The sequence below is a fragment of the Carcharodon carcharias genome, chromosome 14 (genome assembly GCF_017639515.1).
Source record: "Carcharodon carcharias isolate sCarCar2 chromosome 14, sCarCar2.pri, whole genome shotgun sequence".
Classification (NCBI taxonomy): domain Eukaryota; kingdom Metazoa; phylum Chordata; class Chondrichthyes; order Lamniformes; family Lamnidae; genus Carcharodon; species Carcharodon carcharias.
The window spans coordinates 38979059-39006777 of NC_054480.1; the positions used below are offsets into that span (position 1 = coordinate 38979059).

The 27719-nt window shown below is 41.6% G+C and overlaps 1 protein-coding gene across 2 annotated transcripts in view; it reads left to right on the plus strand.

Moving 5' to 3' along the window:
- The first annotated feature begins 287 nt into the window (after positions 1-287).
- prpf6 (PRP6 pre-mRNA processing factor 6 homolog (S. cerevisiae)) overlaps positions 288-27719 on the plus strand; it is a 66608-nt gene continuing 39176 nt past the window's right edge. Inside the window, exons 1-9 of one of the 2 annotated variants that reach the window (XM_041204553.1) lie at positions 288-455; positions 6262-6427; positions 9075-9193; positions 10167-10245; positions 12194-12370; positions 20384-20539; positions 20799-20893; positions 22224-22380; positions 23882-24044. In XM_041204553.1, the coding sequence (XP_041060487.1) occupies positions 322-455; positions 6262-6427; positions 9075-9193; positions 10167-10245; positions 12194-12370; positions 20384-20539; positions 20799-20893; positions 22224-22380; positions 23882-24044 (1246 nt within the window). In that variant the 5' untranslated portion in view covers positions 288-321. Of the gene's footprint in view, positions 456-491; positions 584-6261; positions 6428-9074; positions 9194-10166; positions 10246-12193; positions 12371-20383; positions 20540-20798; positions 20894-22223; positions 22381-23881; positions 24045-27719 lie in introns of those variants that run through there. The other variant, XM_041204554.1, reaches the window with a different exon arrangement.

Genomic DNA, 27719 nt, shown 5'->3' on the forward strand with positions numbered 1-27719 from the left:
TGAGCTGAATAACCTTCTCATCTGTATTTTTTTCGGAGTCCTTTTCCCCTGTCGAGAATGCTCAAGTTACAAGCATGGTTTTAGCTGAGATAATTCTGGGCAAGACATTTAACTTGCGCCTGCCAATATTTCAAGGAATTGCTCATTTGGAAGATTTGCCATCCTGTGCCCATGCTGCTGCTCCGTTCCAAGCACTTTGTCACAGAGCGGCTTAGTTATGTTAATGAGGCTGAATATATGTAAATGAGGCGCAGGAATATGTTAATAAGATGACCACGTGATTCTGCCGCAGAGGCGGCTGGGACTGCTCTTGGTTCCAAGATGGCGGCCGCGGCTGCAGCACCGACTGGGATGAGTTCGGGGGGCCCGTCCCTTACCGGGACCCTCAACAAGAAAAAGAAGCCGTTTCTTGGCATGCCGGCGCCGCTGGGCTATGTTCCTGGTTTGGGCAGAGGGTGAGTGCAATCTCCAGTCCGTGCTTCTCCTTCGTGGCGGGGCCTGAAAACAAATAGACAGCAGCAGACCAAGGCAGGGATCGTGGCTGGCGAACTGAACGCCTCAAAAACAACTTTCTGCTGTTGAGGCAAGCCCTGAAAGGTTACCTTTTATTCAAAATAGAAGCAACGAACTATATCATTTCTTTTAAATACTACTATGGGTCCTCATTTTAATTTCATTCTCAAGACATTGGCTAATGCGACGATATCAACTGCCCTTGGCTGTCAGGCCCAGTTGTGTCCATTTTTTTGTGAAAACATCAGGATATTCAGCTGGGTGGTGACGTGATAAAACAGATCTAGTCCCATCCTATTATCTTGTGCTCACACTTTGCACCAGGGACCACAGGCTGTGTAGACACCAAGGATTTAAGACAGAGGACATGTTGCACCTGCATGAAGGGTGTATTGAGCATCAGTTTCAGGACTAAAACCCTGACCCTAAAGGGGGCTTGATATAGAAACTAGGAGCAGGAGTAGGCCATTCGGCCCTTTGAGCCAGCTCCGCCATTCAATATGATCATGGCTGATCCTCTATTTCAACGCCATATTCCTGCTTTCTCTCCATACCCCTTGATGCCTCTAATATACAAAAAATTATCAGTTTCTTTTTTGAATATACTCAGTGACTTGGCCTCCACAGCCTTCTGTGGTAGAGAATTCCACATGTTGACCACCCTCTGAGTGAAGAAAGCTTTCCTCATCTCAGTCCTAAATGGCTTGCCCCGTTTCCTCAGACTGTGGCCCCTGGTTCTAGACTCCCCAATCAGAGGAACCATCCTCCCTGCTTCCAGTCCGTCTAGCCCTTTAGTATTTTATATGTTTCAATCAGACCCCCTCTCATTCTTCTAAAGGCTGCTGAATACAGGCCCAGTCGAACCAATCTCTCCTCATGACAGTCCTGCCATCCCCGGTATCAGCCTAGTGAACCTTCGCTGCACTGCCTCTATGGCAAGTATATCCTTTCTTAGATAGAGAGACCAAAACTTCACGCAATACTCCAGGTGTGGTCTCATCAAGGCCTTGTATAACTGCAGTAAGACATCCCTACTTCTAAACTCAAAACCTCTTGCAATGAAGGCCAACATACCATTTGCCTTCCTAATTGCTTGCTGCACCTGCCTGTTTATTTTCATTGACTGGTGTACAAGAGCATCCAGATCCCTTTGTGCATCCACATTTCCCAATATATCACCATTTGAATAATATTCTGCCTTTCTGTTTTTCACACCGAAGCGTGTAACTTCACATTTATCCACGTTATACTGCATCTGCCATATGTTTGCCCACACACACACTTGTCTAAATTGCCCTGAAGCCTTGTTGCATCTTCCTCACAACTTAAAACCCTGCCCAGATCCGAGTCATATATATTATTTATATTATATTAAATATATATATTATATATATATATTGCTCACTAGCCTCTTATGTGGGACCTTATCAAAAGCCTTCTTGAAATCCAAATACACCACATCCACTGGTTCTCCCTTATCTATTCTACTAGTCACATCCTCAAAAAACTCCAGTAGATTAGTTAAACATGTTTTCCCTTAAATAAATATGTTGGGTCAAGCCATTTTTCAAGATATCAATAATGTTATTAAGCCTTGTACAAATGTTAATGAATAGATGAAAAATGGACACTAGTAGTGTGGGAATGCTACACTATTGGAGGTGCTGTGTTTCAGATGAGACATTAAACTGAAGCCTCATCTGCCTTCATTTATTTGAATGTAAAAGATTTCATTACACTATTTCAAAGAAGGGCAAGGGAGGTGTGTCCTGTGCCCTGGTCAACGTTTATTTCTCAATCAGTTTGGCCAAGCAATCTGTATTAGTGATCATGGTGTTGGAGATGGTACGTTAGCATGGACAGACTATTGGCGAACTAATAAAATACAGAGTTAGGATGAGGAGGGCATTTTCAGGATGGCAACCTGTAACTAGTGGAGTGCTACAAGAATCAGTGCTGGGGCGTCAATTATTTACAACATATATATGACTTGGTACATTCACTTCCCTCATCTATCGCCAAATTTGCGGATGATACAAAAATAGGTGGGAAGGCAAGTGGTGAGGATGACACAGTCTACAGAGGAATATAGACAAGTGAGTGGGCAAAAAGTTCAGATGGAATATAATGTGGGAAAATGTGAGGTTATGTGCTTTGGCAGGAAGAATAGAGGAACTGAATATTATTTAAATGGAGAATGTGGTGCAGCCTTCTGCTATCTGAGGGGTTTGAGAGTCCTTGTGCATGAATCCCAAAAACCTAACATCCAAGTTCAACAGGTAATAGGGAAGGCAAATTGAATGTTGGCCTTTATTTCAAAGGGAATGGAGTATAAAAATAGGGAAGTCTTGCTAAAACTATACAAGGCACTAGTTAGACCACACCTAGAATAATACAAACAGTTTTGGTCCCCTTATGTAAGAGAAGATATACTGGCATTGGAGGCAATCCAGGAAAGGTTCATTTGGTTGATTCCAGATATGGAGGGATTTTCTTATGAGGAGAGGTTGAGTTGGTTGGGCCTATACTTATTGGAGTTTAGAAAAATGAGAGGCAACCTTATAGAAACATATAAGATTCTTAGGGGGCTTGACAGGGTAGATGCTTAGATGCTGAGAGGTTGTTTCCCCTTGTGGGAGAGTCTAGAACCAGAGGGCATAATCTTAGAGTAAGGCACCCCCCCCCCCCCATTTAAAACAGAGATGAGGAGGAATTTCTTCTCTCGGAGGGTAGTTAATCTGTGGAATTCGTAACCGCAGAGGGCTGTAGATGCTAGGTTGTTAAGTATATTCAAGGCAGAGATAGACAGATTTTTAATCAGTAAGGGAATCGAGGGTTATGGGGAAAAGGCAGGAAAGTGGAGTAGGATTATCAGATCAGCCATGATCTCATTGAATGACAGAGTAGACTCGATGGCTGAATAGCCTACTTCTGCTCCTGCGTTTTATGGTCTTATCATATTGCTGTTTGTGGGAGCTTGCTGTGCACAAATTGGCTGTTGCATTTTTTACAATGGTGGCTATGCTTCAAAAGAATTTTTGAATCTGTGTAACTGATGTGTTAAACTGAAATTCACATTAATCTTTCGACTAGTGAGCTACACTAAAATTTCCTGAGAATTTCATCAACATACACAGGAAGGTAAAAACCCACAAAGACATGTCATTCAACAAAAAACACTTGGTGATCAGAGTAAACAATGAGCTAACAGCATATTCAAGACCCTTGCTATAAAAGAAAATAAAAGCCTAAAGCCCTAGAATTCCCTCACTAAGTGTCTCAGCCTCTGTCCCCCATGAAAATGCTCCTTAAATTAATCTGTCCAATCAGTCCAATATGGAGGGTATAATGGAGAGTCTAGAGGTGCTGAGTTTTATAGTATCCATTTGTTTCTCTACTGAGATCAGCCAATACAGGTAAGGAATCTGGAAAATTCTGGCCCTGTGGCTTAGTGGGATATGGGGCAGTGACTTTACCCATGATCGTGATGAGGGCAGTTAAATTCTAATTTCAGATAAATGGTTTTTATGTATGTCCTAAGCACTAGCCTAATGTGCATCAGCAGCAAAAATTGTGTATTTATAAAGCACATTTATAATACAAGTAAAATATCTTTTATTCGAAAACTAAACACTCCCAAAAACCATGCTATTTTTTGAATCTCATCGATCTTTAGTATGGGAAGGGTGTGACCCAAGCCAGCACAACCCAAGCTGATACGAACCTCACTGACCACACCCTGTATTTATTATTCAGTGGTACATGTACTTTTCTAGCCATTTTATTTTCTTTCGGCTATAGCTAGCTTAGGCTTCAGCCATTTTAATGTAAATAGACCTGTAAATATGCAGTATCTGAAAACCGAAATTATCTAAAATCCGAAACACATTCGGCCCCGAGGGTTTCAGATAAAGGATACTCAACCTGTAAAAGCTTCCCATGTGCTTCATAGGAATATTATAAAACAAAATATGCTGCTAAGCCACATGACATATTAGATCAGATAACCAAAAGCTTAATCAAAGAGTAGGCTTTAAGGAGCATCTTCTGAGGATAAAGAGGCTTAGACCTTTAATGAGGGAATTCCAGACTTTTATTTTCTTTCATAGCAAGGTCTTGAGTATGGTGTGAGGTCGTTGTTTTCTTGGAGCACCAAATTTTTTTGTTGAGTGACTCTTGTTTTTGTGGGTTTTTACCTTGCTGCGTATGTTAGAGAAATTCTCAGGACATTTTGGTGTAAGTCACCATTGGAAAGATTACTGTAAATGTCAGTTTAACTTGTCAGTTACACAGATTCAGGGAATTCTTTTGAAGCATAATCACTGTACAGTAAAAAATGCAACAGCTAATTTGTGCACAGTAAGCTGCCTACAAACAGCAATGTGTTAATCACTATAACGGATTGCGTGGTCACATTGATTGAGAAATAAATGTTGGCCAGGACTTCGGAGATACCTCCTTTTCCCTTTTTGAAATAGTGCCATTAAATCTTTTACGTTCAAATAACTGAGTTGGCAGCTTAGGCCTCAGTTTAATATCTCATCTGAAATACAGCAACACTAGCAATGTAGCACTCCAAGTCCTGCGTTGAAGTTTTAGTCTTCAAATCTTTAAACTTTGGTATAGTTCTAATAAATTTGTGCTGCATCCCTTCCAAGGCTTTGCTCAGGTTTGATGTCCAAAACTAAACTCAGTATTTCAGTTGTGCTCCTGCCCAGGCTCAACACCATCTGAAATTGGAGTGTGGAGGTCTATTAAAGATGAAGCAAGGGTCAGTTGTTTGTTAGTTTAAATTGATGAATTTGAACCAAGTTACAAACAAAAGATCCCTTCCAAAGGAAAGAACGTAATTTGCGTTAATTTGGATAATGACCTTCCAAACTCTGTGATTGCCTAGAGTATATAAAATTTAACCCACATTCTCATTAATTTGAATATATCTCATTTAACTACAAAGAGGCAACAACATTAAGAACATCACTTTCCCAATTTCTAGACAAGATTCCGACAAGGTTAATAACCAGTAAATTGATGAGTTTTATTATAGCAACACTGTTTCGAAGTACTTGGTCCACAGAGCCAGCAAGTACCCACAGTGCCTGCAGCAACATCAGCATGGCAAATCACATAGCAAAAGCAAAATTGGATGAGAAGTGTTGACCGAAAAGTGTGACCAAAAATTGTGACAAGGCTTGTAAAAAGATAAGTACTTCCTGTGCAAGATTTTTAATAACATTGATAGTAGCATAAATAGGATTGTGTTGCCTGGATTTCATGAGTTGGATAACCAGGTTGAGGTTTTGATACAGCTGCATTGTGACTTCTCAATGTTGTGGAGAAGTGGTGTATGCTCAGCATGGGATAGGTTTACCAGTAATACTTAAAAATAATGCAACTATTTAATAATGAAAACATAAGTTTAGGATTTTTAAAATTTATCATGCAGAAGACATATAACAAATTGAAATAAAATTGCAAATAACGGATCTCTCCCAAAAGATAAACTTTACTTTTGTTAGACAAAGAACAGCTTACACTATTGAAGAACAGAATTGTGTTGACCATCCAAGACAAAATCAATGATGAAAGGTACCTTTTGTTTACTGTTACAGTGAAGAATCTGGTTAACCTTGTATCCAGAGGAAGATAAGCTAATGCTAAATGATAATACAGCTCCACTGTAGTTTAATGCAGATGTAACATTATTTTGTGATTTGGTTGTTCATTTAAATCTTCTACTTGATCCAGTGCTACTGGTTTCACAACACGTTCTGATATTGGTCCTGCTCGAGATGCCAATGACCCAGTTGATGACCGTCATGCTCCCCCAGGAAAAAGAACTGTTGGTGATCAAATGAAAAAGAACCAGGCAGATGATGACGATGAAGATTTGAATGACACCAATTATGATGAGGTGATAACATAGTGTATCTGTATTTAAAAACATTAATATGAAGTTAAAAATATATTTGCGTCAGTAAGTGAAAGAAAAATGAGAAATTATGTGCAGAATAACACATTTCTGAATGGTGTGGTAAGCCATTTGCAAGTGTTTGCTTTAGCTTTTTTCCATAGCCGCCTTTTACTTGCCACCATTTGTGTAAAATTATTCTAACATTTGACCTTCTATGCTTTCCAGTCTTTCCAATTTTGCCATTTATTGTAATCTGAAACAGCCAGATTTACATAGAATTTACAGCATGGAAATAGCCATTTGACACAACATATCTATTCAAGTGTTCATTCTTCCTACTAGCCTTTTACCACTCTACTTCATCTAACCCAAATAGCATATTCTCCCTTGTGTACTTATCTACTTTTCCCTTAATGCATCTATACTATTCACCTCAGCTATTTAATGACACTACATTCTATATTTTGACCAATATTTAAATAGCAAGCTTCTCCTGAATCTCTTACTGGATTTATTGGTGAGCATCTAAAATTTATAACCCCTCATTTTGAACTCCCATAACTGAAAACATAATCTTTTTTCCCCTCTCACTGCTTCACAATTTTAAAGACCTCTATTGGGTTTTTAGTGATTTGTGAATCCGTACCACTTGATCCTCTGCTTCTCTACCCCAATTAAACTCTTGTTTTTCAAGGAGTGTGTGACCTCCTTAGTCCTCTTAAAATTTGCACCACCTTGCACTTATTTTATTGAAAAACATTTGAAATTTATTTACAAGGCCATTCTGCAGGTTTATTAAAATGATGTGTTTTGTCGCTGTCTTCTCAGTATTAACTGTACCCACACCGCCACCCCACCGCCCCCCTCCTGCCAATTTGTGTGCAAATTTTGAAAATATACTGCTGATTGTTTATGTAAAATGGTCCCAGTATTAAGTCCTGTAAAACACCACTTCTTGCTTTTTGCAAATCTGAGTAATTATATTTTAACCCTTACTCTCTTTCCTGTAGACAACTTGCTATCCTAGCACAAAGGAAGATGGTTGTGGTTGTTGGAGGTCAGGCAACTCAGCACCAGGACATCACCACAGGAGTTCCTCAGGGTAGTGTCCTAGGCCCAACCATCTTCAGCTACTTCATCAATGACCTTCCATCATAAGGTCAAAAGTGGGGATGTTCGCTTATGATTGCACAATGTTCAGTACCATTCGCGACTCCTCAGATACTGAAGCAGTCCATGACCAAATACAGCAAAAGCTGGACAATATCCAGGCTTGGGCTGACAAGTGGCAAGGAACATTTGCGCCACACAAGTGTCAGGCAATGACCATTTCCAACAAGAGAGAATCCAACCATCGATCCTTCATGTTCAATGGCATTACCATTACAGAATCCCCCACTATCAACATCCTGGGGGTTGCCATTGACCAGAAACTGAACTGGACTAGCCATATAAATACTGTGGCTACAAGAGCAGGTCAGAGGCTAGGAATCCTGCAATGGGTAACCCACCTCCTGACTCCCCAAAACCTGTCCACCATCTACAAGGCACAAGTCAGGAGTGAGATGGAATACTCCCCACTTGCCTGGATGAGTACAGCTCCCACAACACTCAAGAAGCTTGACACTGTCCAGGACAAAGCAGCCCGCTTGATTGGTACCCGATCCATAAACATTCATTCCCTCCGCCACTGATGCACAGTAGCAGCAGTGTGTACCATCTACAAGATGCACTGCAGGAATTCACTATGGCTCCTTCGACAACACCTTCCAAGCCCGTGACCAATACCATCTAGAAGGACAAGGGCAGCAGATAGATGGTAACACCACCACTTGGAAGTCCCCCTTCAAGTCGCTCACTATCCTGACTTGGAAATATATCGCCGTTCCTTCACTGTCGCTGGATCAAAATCTTGGAACTCCTTCCCTAACAATACCATGGGTGTACCTACACCAGATGGACTGCAGCGGTTCAAGAAGGCAGCTCACCACCACCTTCTCAAGGGCAATTAGGAATGGGCAATAAATGCTGGTCAGCAAAACCCACATCCCATGAATGAATTAAAAAAAATTATTCTGCTATTGCGCCCTAACTCCACATGCACTGACATTAGTCGTGGGTCTGTTATCCTTATTAAAGACTTTTGGAAATCCAAGTTTAAAGAATGGAAGAGATGGGGCAGTGACTGTGGAACCTTGCAGTACTGCTGTGACCTGAAGTGTTAACTTTGTTTCTCTCTCCGCAGATGCTGTCTGACTGCTTAGCATTACCAACAATTTCTGTTTTTATTTGAATTCCAGCTTCCTTGGTATTTTGTATTACATTTACTGCATTACCCTTATCTACTCATTCTGTTACTTTTTTCAAGGAATTCGGTGAGGTTGGTCAAATGTGACTTTCCCTTTTGGAATCCATGATTACTTTTTTTAATTACATTTGTTTTCTAGATGGTTTTCAATTATATCTTTGAGTAAAGATTCAATCCCATTTATTATCAGCACTGATGTACTTAAGTGGAAGCATTGTGCATTTGGCACACTTCTTTGTTACTTTTTTTTTAAAGTAAACCACAAAGCTTTAAAAAGTGCCCTTATTTTCTGATTTTTGCTTGATATTTTGGAGATATTGAAGTCATTTTCTTTTTAAGTTTAATGGATATGCTGGAAGTTTGTTCTCAAGTGGACCATATGAAAAAGATGATGAAGAAGCTGATGCAATCTATGCTGCATTGGACAAGAGAATGGATGAAAGAAGGAAAGATAGAAGGTATGAAAATTATATAGCACTTGGAGCACAGGAACAGGCCAATTGACCCAACAAGTCCATGCCAGCTCTATTTGAGCTGCCTCCCATCCTTCATCTAACTCAATCAGTATTGCTTTCTATTGCTTTCTCCCTCGTACCTATACGGCTTCCTTTTAAATGCATTTATACTAATCGCCTCAGCCACTCCCTGTCGTAATGAGTTGTATAACCTCACCACTGTCTAGGTGAAAATGTTTCTTTTGAATTCACTGTTTGATTTGAGTGGAATGACTCTTAATATTAACTACAAAGCTAGCACAGTAACCTTCAACCTTTTTTTTAATAAGATATAACATTCTGATTTAATTGAGTAGTTAGATTCTTGTGGCATATTTGGTGAGGTGCTGAACTAGATATGAAGGCTACATGAAACATATTAGTTCATGATACATTACACATTGTCAAATTAGCACTCACTTGGTCATTGATGGCGGGATAAGTTTACTTTACAAGTGTTAATTGTAATTGGCATGTTATTTTTGTTAATGGCGCCATCTTGCTTGGAGTGGTTAATTTTCCTTCCAAAAGATTAACATTGACAAAATCACTACAGACAGACACATAGAATTGATCAATGGATGAGCAGGGAGTGTGTTTTAAGCTATGGGCCAACGTAGCAAGAAAGGTTACAATACAATCAGCCTGAATTTTTCTCCATTCCTGCATCAAATTTATGATGTATCTCTCCTTACTGTTAACCTTGGATGTGTCCTGTTAGTAATATAAAAAGCTTCCTATAAAAATTAAATGCAGTGAATGTTTCAAATAAGATTTGATTTTAGAAACCAAGTTTTGAGCACATTCTTTTTGCACTGCATTTCAGGTGGTTATTGGAAATTTGGTTAAGAATTTATTTAATGGTAAAAATTGAAGGTAAGTATTTTCTATTCATGTGTGTTCATTTTAAATTTAAAATTACATTCTCTTTAAACAGGGAACAGCGTGAAAAAGAAGAAATTGAAAAATACCGAATGGAACGTCCAAAAATCCAGCAACAGTTTTCTGATCTGAAGGTAATTCCTCTTGTCTTTCAGCATAAAACTCCATCTCTTACCGATTTTTTTTTTTCTTTTGGCTCTTCATTGAATTCTCTGTACAATGCAACATCCTAGCTAAGAGAATGAGTTCAGTAGCCAAGAGTGGCACAATAATGGCCCAGATGAGCCCTCCTGTTTTTCTGTGGTGAAAGTAGTTTGCCTCAACTTAAGGTAGCATGGCTGAAATTGAGATTCCAGATGAAGTATAGAAAGTGTGGAACAGCGTTCTATCAGATTGTCACTTAGGGAGCAGAATTTTCTGTGCTCACTGGCGATGGGTGTGATAGGTGGCGTGAGCAGACAATATGGCGCAACTGGTTTCACGACGGCAGGAAGACAGGTCGGATTGTCTGCTTACCCTGTCGATGGCAGGCCACATTTCTCGTCATTGGGAACTTTATTGTAATACATCAGCGTATCATTGTCAAGCCATCCCGCCAGGCTCTTGCAGCCCCGCTGGATCGCCCGTCCTCACACCGACATGTTTTACAGCAGCACAGAGGCAAGGTGAACTTGGCAGCTGGCACTTTGGGTGAACTGGAGGTGAGTGCACAGCAACGTTCTGCAGAGCTCGCCAGGGTCGCCTGTTGCTTTGCAGGCTTCAGGGGCGCCGAAAAGTTGGGGTGAAATGCCAACCTGTCTGACTGGGGGCGGGGGATGCGGAATCAAGAGTGCAAGTGCAGCATTGTCTCTGAGGTGACTGGTGAAGGATGTGGGCAAGTGCTGTGACGGGACTTTAGGGAGGGTTCCTCCAGCTTCCTCTTGGGAAGTTTCCTTGGAGCTTGTTTGGAGGCCCTGGGCCATAGGCTCCGTTTGCTGTTTGACAGATGTGCCTGTGAAAGCAAGGAGAGATAATTAGTGCACAGCAGTGGTCTGTGAGAAAGGACACATCACTCACGTCATGGTTGACTGATGGATGTTGCACTGCTGCATCCTCGCTTGGTAGAGCAGCACTGACCTCACCAGACAGGACCAGTTCAGAGCCTCGCCAGCCAGCTGGATGGCTCTGTTTTCAAAGTCTGTGAGGACCTTGATTTTGGGCATTCCACCAGCGGTCTGTCACCCCTCTCTCTGTGTGCCAGCTTGCCCTGTATGGATAGAGATGGGGAAAGCGTAAGCAGGACTCCTGCGAGGCCAGATGACAAGTATGCCTGGCCTGTGTGGTCGTTGAGTGGTCCCATGGATGGCATGAGGACAATGATAGTGAGAGAGAGTGAATGGTGATCTCCCTCGAACTGGCATTGAGTGCGGGCCCTATGGATGTGTGATGGGGTTAGGTGATGAGATGAGTGACTTTCCCTGATGGATTGGAGGAGATCATTCATCTTCTTGCGGCACTGGGTGGCTTTCCTCTTTTGCAGGGTGTTGGCACTGACCACCTCTGCCATCGCCTCCCAAACTGGGTTAGTGCTGTTGCTGCCCACCCTGCGGCCAGAGCAGGGGTGGAGGACATCCCAGTGGGCCTCCATGGCACCCAAAAGTCGCTCGAGAGACGCGTCGCTGAACCTGGAGGCTGCATTCTTCTTCGGTTTTAGGGCCATGCCTTCTGTGCAATAGTTGTGAGCTGGAAGCACTGAGATGTGTGCTTGCTGCTGGACTTTAAACATATTGGCTGGCGTGATGCAGCGGCGGGGTGGTGGCAGGCAGGTGAATGAGAGCCCGCCAAAATGGAATCATTGTGTTTCCCAGGACTGCATAAATAATGGGGCAGGTTCAGGTCAATATAGCATGAAGACCCGCTATCATGTTTGGCGGGTAAACGTTTTACCTGCCAGCTACTGCACTTAGGGTGGAATTTTCCCAAATTTGAGCTGTATTTGGAGCCAAATGCACAGCTATCTCTTGATTTGTAAGTGAATTACTTTGCCATTTTTAGGAATCCTTTGATGTTTATAAAACATGTTTTAAAAAAATCTCCCTTCAGAGAAAACTGTCAGAAGTTACAGAAGAAGAATGGTTGAGTATTCCTGAAGTTGGGGATGCTCGTAACAAACGTCAGCGAAATCCTCGCTATGAGAAACTGACACCTGTACCAGATAGTTTCTTTGCCAAACATTTGCAAACTGGAGAACAACACACATCTGTGGATCCCAGACAAACGGTCAGTATAACTATATCTAATTATCACTATTCAGATGAAAGAGCATATCCAAAGTTGAATGATAACAAAGAAAGTAAATTTATTGACTAGCATTGTGACCTCATTACTGATTATTCTTGTGTATTTTAATATTTTTTACACAAAAATTTAATCACAAATGGAGATGAATCGTTGTTCGACATGTGCGGGACATACAAAATTACCTATTAGCAGATCAAGCAGACAGACTAGGCTTGTCCAACCGTTTCGTGCAGGTGAACCACGTATTAAAATTTTTCTTACTCAAGGGGCTGATCGGCAAATTTTGGAAGGGTAAATTTTGGCACAACAATAAACATGAATTCCAAAATAAAACTGAGGTATGAAAAGAAACAATAAGTTGTGTGTGTGTGTCTGGCTCACCCCCAGTCTCAGGGTGCTCACTCATTCACTCTCACACACTGAGAGTAGATGACTGCATGATGGTGCGTGTGGGTGAGGGTGAATGAGAGCCCTGATGCTGGGAATGAGTCAGACTTATGGGCACATTCTGTGCCCGCACACACACTCCCCTCACACGCTCACTCTCTCTCAACCCACTCCCCACACACTCTCTCGCATAAAGTCTCCAGTCAGCACTTTCTCAGATGCCATTGGGCACTGCTCCTGCTGCCTCGTGCTCCCTGTCAGCCTGCCTGGGCCCCACTTGAGCTTGCCTGAGCCTCACTCCCTGGGCCACCGCCACTCCCTGGGCTCCAAACTCGCCACTGCTGGTGTTTGCTGCTCCTTCAATCACAGATTGTTTCTCTCCCACATTTGCTACTGCTAGGCTCACCAGCAAACGCTGTGATTGGAGGAGCAGCTCCATGCAGAATCTTGCGTTCAAAGTTACCTGTTTGACGAGCATTTTGAAAACTTGCTCCGGGGGCCTCATAGAGCGGCTTCATAGACCGAATGTGACCTTCTCCTTCTACGTTGGGGAAGCCTGGGATAGACTGTTTAATTACAGTGCTGAATTATGCTTGAGTGGACATGAGATTGGTGCATTAAAGCCCCATAAAACTAAAAGAAAAAACACACAAAATTACAAGCAAAAGCACAGATCCTTGTGAATGGGAAAAATACAAAAACAACAGCAAAGGGTGACAAAGATCTAAGAGCCACAAAAAGGGATTTCAACATCTCACATGTTTATTTAATTACTTTAAAGAATGAGGGTGGTCAGAAGCAATGTGGATCCCTTGAAAACTGATGACAGTGATGTCAATGATAAGGAAATGGAGAACATGCTGAAGTGGTTAGCATGTTGGATGTCCCTGGTAAACATTATTGAATCAAGGACAGGGACTCAGCAAAATTAGCATAAGCAAAATAGCAGTAATGAAAAAATTAATAGTGCTAAAAAATGACAATCATCAGGACCAGAATGTTTCCATCCCAGGATTTTAAAGGATATAGCTGAGAGCATTCTAGATGCCCTAAATTCTGACCTTTTTAAAGTTCTCAATTTGGAAACCATTCCTTTAGATTGGAAAAGTGTATAGTCACTCTGCTATTTAAGAAAGATGACTGAGTGAAATTAGAGAAATCAGTTAGCTTGACATTTGTTTTCTGGAAATTGCTAGAGTCTGTAACTTAGGATAAATGATTGAACACCTTGAAGATTTTCAGTTGAGAGCCAGTTTGGATTTTTGAAGAGTAGGTCATAACCGACAAAGCTGATTAAAAAATTTAAAGTTTTGGGCAGGGGAATGTATATAGATGTTATTTATATGAGCTACCAGAAGGCATTTGATAAAGTCCCTCATAGTATGCTAGGTGAAGATGAAAATCATGAAATTGAAGTCATGTTATTGGAAATTAACTGAGCAGAAGGAGACAAAGTAGGAATGATGAGCAAGTTTTCTAATTGGCAGGATGTAACTAGTGTTCCGCAAGGACCTGTGTTGGGGCCTTAACTATTCACTGTATTCATTTAATTAATTTTCATTAAGTCATTAATGACAATGGGTGAGAAAGCCACATATTCAAATTTGCTAATGACACAAATGTGTCTTGTAAGCAGTGTGGGGATAGAGTATAAAATTACAAAGAGCTAATAATAGATTAGGTGAATTGGCAAAACCGTGGCAAATGGATTTCACTATGGACAAATGTGAGGTTTTTTTTATTTTATGGGATGTGAGCATCAGTGGTTGCCTATTCCTAATTGCCCTTGAACTGATTGGCTTGCTAGGCCATTTCAGAAGACACTGAAGAATTAACTACATTACTGTGGGTAAAAGCAAAAAACTGCAGATGCTGGAAATCCAAAACAAAAATAAAAATACCTGGAAAATCTCAGCAGATCTGGCAGCATCTGCGGAGAGGAACACAGTTGAAGTTTCAAGTCTGTATGACTCTTCAGCAGAACAGTTCTGTTGAAGAGTCATACAGACTCGAAACTTTAACTGTGTTCCTCTCCACAGATGTTGCCTGACCTGCTGAGTTTTTCCAGGTATTTTTATTTTTGTTTTACATTACTATGGGTTTAGAGTCACACGTATGCCAGATCAGATGAAGATGGGAGATTACATTATAAATGGATTTTTTTCATGACAATCGATAAAAGTTTCATGATCTAGCTTTGAATTCCAGATTTTATTAATTGAATTTAAATTCCACCAGCTGAAATGGTGGAATTTGAACCCGTGTGCTCAGAGCATTGGCCTGGGCCTCTGGATTAGTAGTACACTGACGACATCATTCATCCAAGATAAAAGCAAAATACTGTGGATGCTGGAAATCTATATTCATATGGACTTGTGTTTTTCTAACTCTGTTTTTCTCTTCACAGATGCTGTTAGACCTGATGAGTTTTTCCAGCATTTTCTTTTTTTGTCCCCCTCATCCATGTTGGACCTAAAAAAGATAAAATAGGGTATTTCCTAAATGGTGAAAGGCTAGAAACAGTGGAGGTCCAAAGAGATTTGGGGGTCCACATACTTGTCACTAAAATGTCATGAACCAGTACAGAAAATAATCAAAAAGGTTAATTGAATACTTTTTTTCTTGTTTACACTATAAACCTTTGCCATATAGACACAGCAATTTGGCCACAACCTTCTCAAGGGCAGCAAGGGATGGGCAATGCCAATGATGCCCACATTCCAAAAGTAAATTTTAAAAATGTGCATTAAATGTAAAAGTACGCCTGTTAGAGTTTACTTGAATGTGCTTCTCAGCGCAACAACCTGATGATGGTTTTTATTCTATAATTTTACTTTAACCACCAGATGGCAGTGCAGGTATCAGCATCTTTGGTATTTGGCAATCAGTTGTATTAATTGTAATTATCAAAGAAACTTAGAGCAACATGTCATTTGCAGCAAAGGCACACTGATTATCGGCACACTGTGGGGTATGTACACTCAGACATAGAAATGTACAAATATTTGGGAGAGAAAAAAATCAGATATGTGTTAACTAGTGGCTGGTTTGAGGAACAATGGAACATATGCCCAATTCCTTTGCAGGAAATGCAACAATTATTTTGGTTAGCACTGATAACTTTTCACAGTAATGTGTGAATAAAAATAGTAATATGTCAATTTTACAAGTATAATGTTTGGGACATTTGAATAACTCAGTTTGGCTCAGTTGGCAGCATCCATGTATCTGAGTTGGCAGCCTTGGATTCAAGAACTACAACAAGACTTAAGCACGTAATCAAGGCTGGCATTTCAGTGTTGTACTGAGGGAGCAGAAGATGCGGTGTTTTGCTTGAGATGTTGAACCAAGACAATGTTGGCCTGTTCTAGTCGATGTAAATTGCCACTGCAATTGTCCAACAGGTTTGAAGTTCTTGCAACTTGTGTGCATAAGCGTTGACTGCAGGGTAGATGACCAAACTGATCATGGCACCATGTTACAGGGAGCCATTCAAGTGGGGGGAGTAAAAGGGAATGTAGTTGTATAAGGTGATAGCGGATAGTTATGATTTTCTGAGTGTGGTTCTAAAGGCTGTGTTGCCTGTCTGGTACTAGGGTTAAGGACATCTCCATGCTGAAGAGGGTCTAGGAGTTGGAGGGAAAGGATCCAGTTGTCATGGGCCACATGGGCATCAATGATATAGGTAAGACTAAGAAAGAGGTTCTTAGTCTCAGGGAGTCTGAGCAACTAGGGGCTAAATTGAAGAGCAGAATCATAAAGGTAGAAATCTCTGATTACTACCTCAGCCACAAGCAAATTGACATAAGGTAAATAAGATCAGAGAATTGAATGTGTGGCCCAAAGATTGGTGTGGGAGAAATGGGTTTTGACTGGTGGGCACTGGCAGCAGCACTCGGGAAAGTTGGGCCAGTCTTCACTGAACTGTGCTGGGATCAATGTCCTGATGGGTCTTCTGACTAGGGCTGCAGGAAGGCTTTAAAGTAACTTGTCTGGTATGGGGTTGGCGTAGGGTTCACTTGAGGGGAGATTTAGAAAATTAAAGAGAAAGGACCAAGCAATAGTGCAGGTTAGCAATACGAATAAAGGTAATCAGAGTGTGACAGGAAGGCACAGAGCGTATAAATGTAATTGCACCAGAAAATATGGTCAGAGTTGGGAAAAACGGCTTTAAACGGTGGTTGGGGAGGGATAGGGAGAGGTGGGGGAGGTGGTGCAGGGTTCTGGCGAAGAGAGATTTTAAAAATCCAAAGTTAAAAGTTGAGGCAGTAGAAAACTATATCAATGTGGGTAAAGACAAGCTAAGTGGCACAAAAAGGGACAAAGAGTTTAACAGTAATAGTGGATCAGAGAGTAGGGTCCATGCAGGGAATAGTTGTTAAAAATAAAATTAAAGTCAATTTATCTGAATGCTTGGAGCATCCACAATAAGCTAAGTGATCTGGTGGCACAAATAGAGATAGATGGTTTAGATCTGATTGCTATTACAGAGACATGGTAAGGTTCGGAAATGAACATTCCATGTTGTACACCATTTCGAAAAGATGGGCAGAATGGAAAAAGAGGAGGGATAGCCCTGATAATAAAAGATGTAAGCATATGTGAGAAAGGATCTTGGCTCAGAAAATCAGGAAGTAGAATCAGTATGGGTGGTCTGAAAGAGTCAGGAAAGGCTGGACGGAGTAGTTTATAGACCCCCCCAAAAAAAAGAGTAATTATAACATTGGACAGGGCAATAAACAAAAAATATTAGAGTTTGTAACAGAGGCAATATAATAGCTGTGGAGGACTTTAATCTTCATATGGACTGGACCAAGCAAATTGGCAAAGGTCTGGAAGATGAGTTTGTAGAATGCTTTCACAACAGTTCCCTGGAGCAATATGCTGTGGGGCCAACTAAGGATAGAGCTATTTTAGATCTAGTATTGTATAATAAGGCAGGGCTAATTAGTAATGTCACTGTAAAAGATCCACTGGGAAACAGTGATCATAATACAAGTAAATTCCACATTAAGTATGGAAACAACACACTGCAATCACAAACAAGAATCTTAAACAAAGCCAATTACATAGATATAAGGCAAGAGCTAGCTAAGGTTGATTGGGTAAATAGACTAAAATGTATTGCAGTAAATAAACAGTGGAAAACATTTAAAGAAACAATTGAAAATGTTCAACAGAAATACATTCTATTAAACAACAAAAAATCAATGAGAAAAAGCCATCCTTGGTGTACTAAGGAGTTTAAGAACTATATTGGATTAAAAGAAGAGGTTTGTAATGTTGCAAAGAATAGTTGTGAGCCTGAGGATTCCTTAGAAGCAGAAATTATGGGAAATGAGGAAATGGCGGAGACATTGAGCAAATATCGTGTGTCTGTTTTCACAGTGGAATACACAAGTTACATAACGAAAATAGAGGGTAACCATGGGGCTAAAAGAATGAGGAACTTAAGGTATTTAAAATCAGCAGAGAAAAGGTACTGGAGAAACTCGAGGGACTAAAATCAGACCCAGTAGCCTACATCTAGGATTCTAAAAGAGATAGTTGCAAGGATGGTGGATGTGCTGGCTATGATTTTACAAAATTCCCTAGATTATGGAACAGTCCCAGCAGATTGGAAGCAGATTAGCAAATGTAACACTGCTGTTCAAGAAAGGAAGGAGAAAGAAAGGGAACTGTAGGCCAATTAGCCTGACATCAGTCATCAGGAAAGCACTGGAATCTATTGTTAGAAGTCTTAAGCACATAAAGCATAGCTTGATTAGAATAAGTCAACATTGTTTTATGAAAGGGAAATTGTGTATGACTAATTTATTGAAGTTTTTTGAGGATGTAACTAGTAGGGTAGGTAAAGGGAAACCAGTAGATGTAGTCTACTTGGAGTTCCAAAAGGCATTTGATAAGGTGTAGCACAAATGTTTAATACACAAGATAGTTTCATGGAGTTGGAAGTAATAAGTTGTATGGTTAGAGGATTGGTTAATGGACAGGCAGCAGAGAAGGATAAGTTTTTAAATTGGCAGGCTGTGATTTGTACAGTAAGGATCAGTGCTGGGGCTTCAGCTATTTACAATCTATATTGATGACTTAGAGATTCAGAGAGTAATGCATCTAACTTTGCTGACGATATAAAACTAGGTGGGAATGCAAGCTGCGAGGAGGAAAGGCTGCAAAGAAATATAGACAGGTTGAGTGAGTGGGCAACAAGGTGGCAGATAGAGTATAATGTGGGCAAGTGTGAGGTTGTTCATCTGGTCATAATAGAAAAGCAGAATTTTTTTTAAAAGCATGAAACTTGTAAATGTTGATTAAATCTTGGAGTGTACTCGGACAAGGAACACAAAAGGTTAACATGCAGGTACAGTAAACAAATATGAAAGCAAATGGCATTTTGGCCTCTATTGCAAGGGGGTTGTAGTACGAGAATAAAGAAGCCTTTCTACAATTTTGTGGGACTTTGATGAAACCAAACCTGGAATACTGTGTTCAATTTTAGTATCTATGTTTAAGGAAAGATAAATTGCATTAGAGGTAGTACAATAAAGGTTCACTAGATTGATCCCTGGGATGAGAGAGCTATCCTATGATGAGAGGCTGAGTAAATTGGGTCCATATTCTGTGGAGTTTAGAAGCATGAGGGGTGATCTCATTGAAACATTCAAGATTCCTAAGGTAGGTAGATACTGAGGTGTTGTTTCCCCTGGCTGGGGAATTTAGAACAGAGGGGCACCGTTTCAGGTAGGATTGAGATGAGGAGAAATGTCTTCTCAAAGGGTTTTGAATGTTTGGAATTCTATCCCAGAGGGTTGTGGATGCTTAATCATTGAATATGTTTAAGACTGATTTTGACAGTTTTGGTCTCTCGGAGAATTGAGGGATATAGGGAGCAAGCGTGAAAGTTGAATTGAAGCCCAAGATCAACCATGATCATATTAAATGACAGAATAGGTTTGACAAGCCATATAGTCTTCTGTTCCTATGTTCTAATCTCATGCAACTATGTGAAAAAGCGGGAAGCTCTCCCCACCCTACATGAATGTGGCTTATGTTTGTTCCTCAGCTGCCATCACCAAAAGGATTACAAATTAGCTGGTCATTGTTTGTGGGACATTGCTGTCTGCAGCTAACCTGCCACATTTGCCCACATAGTAGTTCAGAAGTAATTAGTCGCATGTTAAGGGCTTTGATGGGTGTTGGGATGGGATAAAGTATCATGTCATTGTAAGATTATTCTTTAACTGAACAAATGGGATATGCAATCTTAAAGTAAGCAATTTTGCCTTTGCCTAACGTTTTATTTCCGCTAATGGTTTACCTATTGACTGTTTTGTCAGTTAGTTGCTGAACTTCAAGTGTGCTTCTGACTTTCAGTTGGGTATTTTTCAGTTTAAAAAATACATTAATTGAAATTAAGTCTGATGGTTTGAAGTTGGATAGAATATATTAAACCAAATTTTATTTCACTTTTTGTTTTCAGTAGCAAAATAATTGGCATAATTTGTACAGAAAAGGAATAGATTTCTTATTACAGTATTGTCACTATTCCATGTATTTTTCATGATACTCCAGTGTAGAGTTTGATAAGTGATGTTTTAATTACAGCAATTTTCTGGCTTGACATCACCTTACCCTGGTGGCTTGAATACACCATACCCAGGTGGAATGACGCCCGGCCTGATGACGCCTGGATCAGGAGAGTTGGACATGAGAAAAATTGGTCAAGCCCGAAACACCTTGATGGACATGAGACTGAGCCAAGTAGGTGAATGACAGTCTGGTTAATGATGTGACCGAATACATGCAATGTAAAATAAGATGCTTCCTTAAGAATATTACTAACAGTTTACCTGGATTATTTTTGCACTGGACAACATAAATGTGATTATTTGGTTAATGATATGACCGAATATATGCAGCGTAAAATGAGATGCTTCCTTAAGAATATTACTAACAATTTACCTGGATTATTTTTGCACTGGACAACACAAATGTGATTAATTGTTCTCTTTCTTTTGAGGTGTCTGATTCTGTCAGTGGACAAACCGTTGTTGACCCTAAAGGCTATCTGACCGACTTGAACTCTATGATTCCAACACATGGTGGAGATATTAAGTAAGTGGATAAGAATTGGAATTGTGCTTGTAGGTGGCTGCATATGTTATATAGTATGTAAGAGTTCAGATGGTTAACCTGTTATTGTACTTTTATACTCAATGGCTGTGTTTTCCATTTACTATTTCAGTATGTAAAGTAACCTTTCATTACATGACTACAATAAAAATTCGTACTTGGTTGGATTTAATTCCTACCCTTTGTGGAAAGAAGGAAAATCCTAGTTTAAAAGGTAAACCTGAAATGACAGTAACCAATATTTCAATGTTGAAAGATTTTTTTACATTCACTTACTGGTGAGTGTATAAACCTGAGAAAAATTACAAATTACTTAATAGGGCCTTTGGCCTAGATTTTCCAATGACAACAGTGGCAAATGTTGAAACGTTCATCACTGTTGAGCTTCTGGACCCAGAGAAGGCCCCAACTGCATTTATGTGACATTTATCCGGGATGTTTAAACTTCCAGTGGGCAGAATTACTGCTCAGGCTGATCCAAGAATGTCTCCAACACTGTGCTTTGTGTTGGAGACTTGTGCTTGATGCCCTATACCTACCCAGAAATTTAGCCTAGGAATCTCCCATTGTTAGTCACAGGCATAGGACACTGATTACCAATGGGAGCTTTATTGGAAAGGCCTAAAAATGTATTTAAACTGAACCTAAGCAGTTAACACCCACCCACCTTTGACCATCATGAGAAATCCAATTGTGTAACCCATTGTAATTTGAGACCTGAAGCTCTTGCCATTGTGACTTTTCCTTTAGCATGCTGCTCTATTTCCTTCTCATTGCTAAACCAGCACAGCAAAAGCCTTGACTTTTTCTGAACACTTGCTAATGTCAGTCTTTTTCCGCACCACCCACCTGTACAAAAACAACACTTGCGAATTAAAGAACGCGATTGAAAATATTGCAATTAAGAGCTTTGTGATAAGGAAGTAGAATGAGTAACAACAGCGGTAATATCACACAATTATATCTGCAGGTGAACTTTTAATAGCAAGGGCTAGAACACCGCTTTAGCATTTGCCTTATGAAATAACGACTGGCATTATTACACTGCCTGTATGTGGCTAGGTGGGAAATTCCGGACCATGACGAACGGAGCAGTTTTTAAGAAAGCGACTTGCTTGATCAAAATTGATCATGTCTTAGATATTTTTGAAAAGTTTATCACTATTACAGATCAAAGATTGCTACGAAAGTACACTGTAACCAGAAGTGCAATTTTTAAATGATTTCCTTTTAAGTGTGCTGCTTTGACAAATAGCATTTAAGGATTTACAAAAAAATCTATTTACAGCTAAATATTATGTTCTTGTAACAGTGACATTAAAAAAGCCAGACTACTACTAAAGTCAGTACGCGAGACCAATCCCCATCATCCCCCAGCATGGATTGCATCTGCAAGACTTGAGGAAGTAACAGGCAAACTGCAGGTGGCCAGGAATCTAATTATGAAAGGAACAGAGATGTGCCCAAAGGTATTCAGTGTTTTCAGGCAGTTTGATATTATGCATTGAATCTGCTTTTCATGCAAGTATTTCATTTGACAAGGACTTTATTCCAATTTGTTTTATCAGATTGCATTTCATCATATAGGTATTTCATTCTATATTAGTATATAATGAATGTAGTGCATAAATTTCTTGATAGCTTTACGTGTTAGTTGAGTCAAGAAGTTGCAATATCTTTCTGTAGTCTTATGTATCCATAAATTTTCATTTGTTTGCAAATACTTGCTAGGCTACAGTGGCTCAGCTGAAAATGTATATCCTAGCATCTCTATTTTCACTCTAACTAGGGCTCGTATTAATTTCTGGATTCCCTCACCACCTTCAGTGCTACTGGCATCTTGTGTTGGGAGGAAAAAGCTGTTAATGACACTGCTTGTTGCCTGTGATTCATTTTTTTCTCTAAGTTTTTACTGCAATTCAGGGAATTTATTTCTCCTCTCTTCCTTGCAGCAATTTCTGTTGAAATCAGAGCCAATTTTATGCTGATTTTGCAAGGCACAAAACTTGCACTTAGGCAGCATCTTTAACATAGTTGAACATTCTAAGGTGTGTCACAAAAGGCAAGAGAAGTAGTGAGAGCAAGTATTAGGAGAGGTCATAAAGACTTTGTTGAAGTAGTAGATTTTGAAGATGGGGAGAGAATATAGTATGGTGTAGGATTAGAAAGAATTCCAGAGCATAGGGCCATGCTGTCCAAAAGATCTGCCACCCACTACTTGGAGGAAGGATATGCACGAGAGTGAAAGGATCAATTGTTAGAGATGGGAATGACACTTCACTGTTGTGCTCTTGCTTTATAGGTCCAGAAAGTTGGATATGAGACATGTATCAAGATTTCTGCCACATAAGTGGATGAGTTTTGTTCTGAAAATTATCTCTGAGAAATGGATGTTACAACATCCATTTATTGCAATGACCCCCACTGAAGAGATTGACTGGCAATTGCTACCCATATCATTAATTAGCCCGCATTAGCCACTGCTACTACTCCATCCCCCAGATATTTGTGAATGGTTAGGATGAACAATGAGCTAATGTACGTATAAATTGTTCCTAATTGAGGGAGTAGGATGCCTTTCCCACAGAGAGGAGCATTATAAAATGCAAGGGGCTACATTTAAACTAGTAAAATATAGGAAGAACCTGAAATACGATATCCTTTACTAATCAGAAAATTAATTAAAGGAGCAAGTATAAATAATTGTATAAAGAAAAAAATGCCTCATTTTAACCCACTTATAGTAAGTACTATGAGTTTATTTTCTGATTCGCACTCTGTGAAACGCTTCAATATGCCTTTTTTATGTTAAAAGTGCTATATAAATGCAAGTTGTTGTTTTGGTTGAGGATTATGAAAATTGCTGCTTGCCATTAAAGGCAATCAGAGCCTTTAAGATAGTTGAGCTTCATAAAATTAAGGCCAAGTTAGTCTGTTTTTATTTCAGTAAATTGCATTGTGTATTTCTAGAGTGAAGATGTTTGGTTGGAAGCAGCCCGACTGCAGCCTGGTGACACAGCTAAAGCAGTGGTAGCAAATGCTGTCAGACACCTGCCACAGTCTGTTCGTATATACATACGCGCTGCAGAATTAGAAACAGACATTAGAGCCAAGAAGCGAGTTTTGAGGAAAGGTGAGTACCAAGTTTACACTTAAATATTTTGGCCTATGCAACTGCACCTAAAAAAAAAACACCAAACAACTGAGTAGGTAGTACATTGTTTATCCTTGGGTTGCTTAACCTAAATCTCAGAGGAACAGGTAGCAAGTGTCTTCTTTGTTAGCAGTAAGGTTCCTTTGCAAAATAATTAGCCGTTTTCAACCCATTTCTTTAGGGGCGTCATTCCCCAGAACAGCTGTTGATACATAGGGCAGAATTTTATGGATGACATGTGGCGGGCCACGCACGTCAGCACTCAAAATGGAGCGCGCTGACGTCGGGCGAGCGTCCAGACGTCAGCGCGTAGCATCACGATATTTAGCTGGGTGAGCGCACGATGAAGCGCGACGCACGCCCGCCATTAATTGAAGGGCTTGTTAAGGCCCTTAACTCAGCAATCGATGCTGATTTTGAGGCGCCCATGCGATCTTTGGCTCGGCGTACGGGCGCAACAGGCAGGTGGGGGTAAGTGACTTTTTAACAAAACTCGTCCGAGGATATGTGGACTCAGAGGTGTTGTCAATGTTTCATATGAAGTATTTATTGCAGCAAGTGTTTTAAACTTACCTGTGTGATCGGTAGCAGTTCAGATTGATTTCCAACAGCTTTCTCTGTACTTCGAAGCTTCAACTCAGCAGTCTGCAGACAGTAATTTTTATCAGGCCTGCAGCTTTCCGGAGGCCTCCACTTAGCCTGGGTATGGGTTCTGACATCTCCACTGGAGGCAGCTCCTCTGAGGAGGAAGGGAGGGCTGGAATAAGGAGGAGGACAGGGGTGGACAATCAGTCTCCAGGGGAGCCACCTATGGGAGGCCAGGCACAGGCACAAGGGGCGCAGGTCCAAGAGGTTGTCCAAGGTGGAAGGGGCCACAGAAGATGCCACTATCCTGCGGCCAGGGTATACAGGCGGTGAAGCAGCTACCTCAGTATGAATGAGGTGTATTGCCGAAGGAGGCTCCGACTGTCAAGGGAAACAATCAACTGCATTTGTCAGATGATTGGCTCTGAGATATCTCCTAACTGTGTGGGCGGACACCGCATGCCAACAGCTCTGAAAGTCACAGTTGCCCTCCACTTCTATGCATCTGGCTCCATCCAGGGCTTGGTGGGTGATCTTTACTGTGTCTCCCAATCAGCTGTCCACACTTGTGTCAAGCAGGTTACAGATGCTCTGTTCAGACGTGCATTGACCTTTATCCACTTCTGCTGCGACCAGGCAAGTCAGGCACAGCAAGCCAGAGGCTTTGCGGCCATTGCTGACTTCCCCCGTATCCAGGGTGCTATAGACTGCACACGTGGCCATCGAGGCGCCAGCAGGTGAGCCCGGTGCCTTTGTCAACAGGAAGGGCTTCCACTCCATGAACGTTCAGATGGTGTGAGATCACAGGATGCAGATTCTGCAAATTTGTGCATGGTACCCAGGCAGCTCCCACAACGCCTACATCCTCAGACGCTCCCAGGTGCCAGCTCTCTTCAGTGCTCCGGCTCAGCTGGATGGATGGCAAGTGGGTGTCAAGGGCTACCCCCTTAGGTGGCTCGTGATGCCTCTCTGCCATCCAAGAACAGAAGCTGAGGAGTGTTACAACAGGAGCCACAGCTCCACAAAAGCTGTGGTGGAGAGAGCCAACGGTCTTCACAAGATGCGCTTCCGCTGCCTGGACCGCTCAGGGGGCGCACTCCAGTACCCCCCAGATCGTGTCTCTGTGATAGTGGTAGCATGCTGCACTCTGCACGATCTTTCGCTGGAAAGAGGGGATGCAGTTGACGATGGAGACCTTGACGCAGTGGATGTGGCTGTACATAATCAATCCAGCAGTGGCTCAGAGGATGAGGAAGCACAGGGCAATGATGAGGGGCAGCACGCCAAAAAGGCAGGGACATCCAAGACACTTTAATCCAACGAACCTTCAGCTAGCTCCACACACCTGGATCAGCAAGACCAGCATTGCCTGCCGCATCCATACGCTGCACTTAAGTGCTATATCTTCCACTTCATCAGCTGCAAGTAAGGGTTTAGCACATAAACATCAATGTCCACTCAAACACTCATGATATGTCTGTGAAACAGACAAATGCAGCACAAAGGAGACACCCTCGGCCATGGTCACAAATGTGGACTTTCTTGCCATCCATCAGATGGTGCCACCAAAAATATGACAAAACTTTGCTCTGACGTTCACAAAAATAAATTCCCTTATCTAGGGGCAACAGAAAAGCATCAATGACAAACCCGTGGAGTGCCTAATGTGCCCTTATGCTTACGTTTGCGGGTGCTTCATCTTGGTGCTGCCCCATTGCTCAGAGTGGCTTGTGAGACAGCCTGCTGACTCTGCTGTCCTGTTGGCCTCGATGACCTTGGTGGATGGTCCTCTGGCCTGTGGAGCCTATGCTGGCCATGCCTGGGAGGGAGTGGCCAGTTCTAGAACTGGCACCTCCCCAGTTGTCGCAGCCTCAAAGGATCCATTGATCACTGGAGGAGCTGCTGCCCTCACTTGGAGTGCCCTGAGAGGAGCCTGCAGAGATGGCAGGCGGCTGCTGCGCTGATATGAGGCCACATTGGACCTTCCTGCTCACTGCAGATGGATGTGCACCGAGTGACACTTGGTGCCCAGAACATCTCCCAAATTGCCAATGACCACCCGTGGCCATTAGCGCTGTGAGGACTTGCAGGTCCGAGCATAAACCAATCAGATGCTGATCAATCTGTTGGAAGCCCCTCTCTGTGAGAGTCGCCAATCTCTCAATGCAGGAAGGCTGACGCTCTGTCCTGAGGTTCATGCCTTCACTGACACTCTACCTGGATCCCTCCATCACAGAGACCAAGTGAAGTACACCCTCATGCAAACCTGCTAGATGCTCCTGCGCACCCTGCCACTTCTCCTGCATCTCCAGAAGCACATCATCACTGCCCAACTCAGCATGTGCCTGGTCCCTTGCAGTCCTCCAGCTGCTGGCGCCATCGGCACACTCTGTCCATGCCATCTCCACCAGCGATTGTGAAGTGCCCTCTCCACTGTGCCCTGGGACCCTAGCCAACGTTATAATCCCCACCGATGTGCCTGACTCGCTGAAATGATGTGACCCAAGTGCCAATTAACATCCCTCAAGTATGGAGGGGGGGCTCTGGACGTCGTCCTGGCGGCCATACGGTAGTGATGTTGAAATTAGCAACAAGGACAGTGGATCGGTTAGCGTTCAGTCAGTAACACAATTCATCCCTTTCCCCCCCAGGCTCATAACTCGCTCAACCTTCAAGAACCTAAGGAAACTAACATTGGTGGGGTGGTAAATAGTCAAGAGGAGGACCAAACATTACATGCGCATACAGACAGACTGGTCAGATGGCCTAAAGAATGCCACATGGAATGTTATGTGGATAAGTGTGAGGTTAAGCACTTGGGCAAGATACGGGAATACAGGAGAAATGGTAGGACAGTGGAAAGTAAGGACGATTACAGGAACCTTGCTGGGCAGACCCGTTAAGGTAGCAGAACAGGAACATAAGGCGTTTAACAAGGTCAAAGCCAGGCTCGCCTTTATTAGCTGAGAAATAGAATGTAGGAAAAGGGAGGTCATGTTGCAAGTGCAGAAACAATGTCGAGGCCACAGCTACACTTCTGCGGTTCAGTTGTAACCTGCGCTTCATGGG